The sequence below is a fragment of the Vombatus ursinus genome, unplaced genomic scaffold (assembly GCF_900497805.2).
Source record: "Vombatus ursinus unplaced genomic scaffold, bare-nosed wombat genome assembly UNPS02014812.1, whole genome shotgun sequence".
Classification (NCBI taxonomy): Eukaryota; Metazoa; Chordata; class Mammalia; order Diprotodontia; family Vombatidae; genus Vombatus; species Vombatus ursinus.
This window is the reverse complement of record NW_020954590.1, coordinates 75,963,342-75,966,870: the sequence shown is the minus strand read 5'-3', so window position 1 is coordinate 75,966,870 and position 3,529 is coordinate 75,963,342. Positions and strand designations below refer to the sequence as shown.

General features: G+C 34.8%; 1 protein-coding gene across 1 annotated transcript in view; it reads right to left on the bottom strand.

Moving 5' to 3' along the window:
- LOC114053992 (lipoxygenase homology domain-containing protein 1-like) overlaps positions 1-3,529 on the bottom strand; it is a 657,625-nt gene that overhangs the window by 31,536 nt on the left and 622,560 nt on the right. Inside the window, 2 exon segments of the mRNA XM_027877094.1 lie at positions 2,877-3,099; positions 3,491-3,529. The exon segment at positions 3,491-3,529 is cut by the window's right edge and continues 15 nt beyond it. Coding sequence (XP_027732895.1) covers positions 2,877-3,099; positions 3,491-3,529 — 262 coding nt within the window.

Here is a 3,529-nt window from a genome sequence, read left to right as displayed (position 1 = left end):
GAGCCACAACTAACACCAACAGAGATCTTTTAATTCCATTTTCTTTGGAGTAATGTTCATATTTCTATCTTTAGGGTTATAGCCTCAATTTATGGGAATCATTTTTGATGGATTTGCATGATTGTATTAAGCTAGAAACTCTTCTCCTGACCAATTCTACATGCTTACTAGGCTTCATTAAATATTTCCCTCTTTTGCTACTCTCTGTTACCTTGATGCCTCTACTTGAAAGATTATTTCCATGTTATTGAATCTGCTTCCATCAGCCTAGGACTATATGAGCCACTTGCTTAAAAAAAGGTCCTGAATGCTCTTTAGAAAATGGGGACAATCTTGTTCCCAAGTCCCTTCTTGGAACAATATTTTTAGGATATTTTAGATGATATAGCATAGCATTTTAAAGGACTTGAGGGCTGTTAAGAGAGAAGGAAAAAAATATGGGAAGAGATCTGGAAAGGAAAAAAAAAGTCTTAGAGAAGGAAAAAAAAATAAAGGACCAAAGACAGATCTGTTGAAACTCAGAGTGTAGCATTAAAAAATGACAGCAGAAAAAAAATATTAGTCACAGTTGACTACATGAAGAACTACAATATTCCTTTCTCTTATGTGAAAGAAACCTAATCCATAATACTGTGTGAATGGAGAATTAGGAGAAAGCTATGTTATGAAGTATTCTGCTGAAGAAGCAACATTTAGAAGTATCTCTATAGCTAGAAAGAGTGTCAGAGTTAAGAAATCTACTTTCTAAATCAATACAATTATGAGTCCTGAATATTTAAAAGAAAAGTCTTTCTGGTAGTTCCTGAAAATAACTTCCTGAAGTTATTTTACTCTGAATTTGTGGGAGGGAGATAATCCTGGATTGATTTCCATGTTTTCTGTGGGGATTTTAATAGTTTGCCAACATGTAATGAGCACCTACTGTGTGCTGAACACACTGTTCATGGTGATAGTTGTGCCTTTGAGTTCTATCTGCAATGGAGGAACCATTGTGATAGTTACATTACTATTTCTTGTCACTCTTGTTACAGAATTAGAGAGAGGATAAATTAAAAGGGAAAAGAATGAAATATTTTAGCTATTTGTTCGCTGTTCAGTAGATCTAATTATAAAGACAATGGTGAAACTCTGAGTCAATCATTCAACAAGTATGGAGAAAGTACTTATGATAGAGAGACAGAAAGATATAGATATAAATGTGTGTATATGTGTATATATATACATATATATAAGTTTTAGATATAGATGATAACAACATAGCTATAGATATAGATAATGATACAGATGCATAGAGGCAGCTCATGGCACAGTTGATAGTGTGCTGGGTCTGAGGTCAGGAAGTGCTGGGTTCAAATGTAGCCGCAGACACTTACTAGTTGTATGAACCTCGCAAGTCATTCAACCTCTGCTTTAGTTTTATTAACTGTAAAACAGGGGTAATAATAGCACCAACCTCCCAGGATTGTTGTGAGGATCAAATGATATCATGTTTCTAAAAAGTGTTTAGCATAGTACCTGGCACATAGTAGGCACTTTACAAATGCTTCTTTGCCTTCCCTTCCCATCCCCAATATAGATATAGATGGCCAGCACTACATAAGACCCATGGAGGACACATAGAAAAAGGAGTTCTATTTTTTTCCTATTCTCCCAGAAAAGTGATATTCTAAAAGGAACTCCATAGCACCGAATCTAGTGCAGTAGATAAATGATAAAACACAGTAACACGTATCAAGGTATGTATTTCAGCTGCTCACTTAAGTACACACTGAAGATCAGTCAATAATCCTAGCACCCAAATATCCTACCAGAACACACTCCTTAAGTATTCAATAGACAAACAAATGGACCTTAATGACCTAGCATATTACTAGCATAATGCAATAGCATTTTTGAACTATATTTGGAAATATCAAGTGGGTGATTTTTTTTGAAGGACACTGCTTTTTTGGCAGCCTTCCACAGACAACATGTTACTCGCACTTTTTTTTTTGTCAAGTGAAGAAAAACAGGAAGCACAAAATCAATTTGGATCAGGAGCCGGTAGGGGAGTGGAGGAATGAACCAACCCTGACAGAGAAACAGGACTCTTTCACACTTCAGCGTCTGCTCAACAGAACATTGAAGGAGCTCGCTTTGAACTCTGCCTGTACCACTTGCTGTGAGAATTCTTGGACACAGAATGAAATTCTCACAGGCATTTGTGGTTTCAGGCTTCCTTTAGTCTAGTATCAAACTACTTTCTTGTAGATTGTTTAGCAATTTTTACAATATCTGACTACAAGAAGGGGCATCCAGAGGGTTGGACCTTAGGCCCAAAAACATAAAAGTCACTTGTGTCATCTGACAGAATGTAACTGTAGTATAAGGGATCATTGGAGGATGGAGAACATAAAACTTTCATTCACAAAGAGTCTTAATCTCCAGAGTAGAAAGAAAGTTAATACTAGTATGCTGTCAATCTATCTGAAATTCTTAGTCTGATTTAAATCACTCTAAAAGGAATTTTAACACTTTTAATATTTAATTTTTTTGTTTTTATATTACCTTCATTTCTGAAAAAGGGGGAGAAAAAAAACCAAACAGTTCAGTAAAGCTAACAAATCTATAACCAAATCTGACTCCCTATGCAATATTCTATACCCACAGACCACTCCAACCCTGTTTCTCCAAAAAATAAAAGGGAGGAAGGTACATTTGCTCATCTCTTCTTTGGGGCCAAGTCTAGTTATTATAAATGTAGTGTTTCATTAAGTCACTTTTTAAAAGATAGTAAAGTGTACTACTTAAAAAAAAGCAAAACCTGATTGTGATATTAGGAGCCATTAGCCTTTAGGATCATTTATCATCTTCAGTATAGATAGATATATACCTACCAGACAGTGCTTCCTTTAATGGCCACTCGACAGGGAACTCAATGCATCTGTCTCCATTAAAAGAAAGAGGAAGTGTCTTATTTATAGAACAACTAAAGGTATCCAAGGTTGCTTTATTCTGCATTTTAAAATGATGAACAGACAGCTGTGATGTGCTGGAATGCAAACTCTCCAAACCCAACCGTACTTTATAAAGAGTTCCCAAATCAGAGGGCATGAATACCTAGGAGGCAATGGAACAAGTTAGTACCAAACAGGACACTGATTTCTATGAAATATATATTCAAGGGTCTTTTGTATGTTGAAGCACATGAAATTCACTTAAATGCCTAAAATTAAATAATAAACTAAAATTAGTAATGTTGGAACAAGTTATATTTCTTTGAATTAATTACTTTTGCAAGAGTCTATTCATAGTTTTATCACATAGATGAAAAAAATCATTTCTGATATACTACCTACAAAATAACAAGTATAAATAGTGGATACTGTATGATTGCTACTTGGTTAAAACTATAATGATTTATTTAATATGCTACAGGTCAATATCTAAACTGAGCAATCTAAAAATTAAAAAAAGAATGGTGAAAGGCAAAGTTTACGTTCTGTTTTACCTCAAAAGTTACTGTATCCTCAGCATGTTCCAGCCTGTT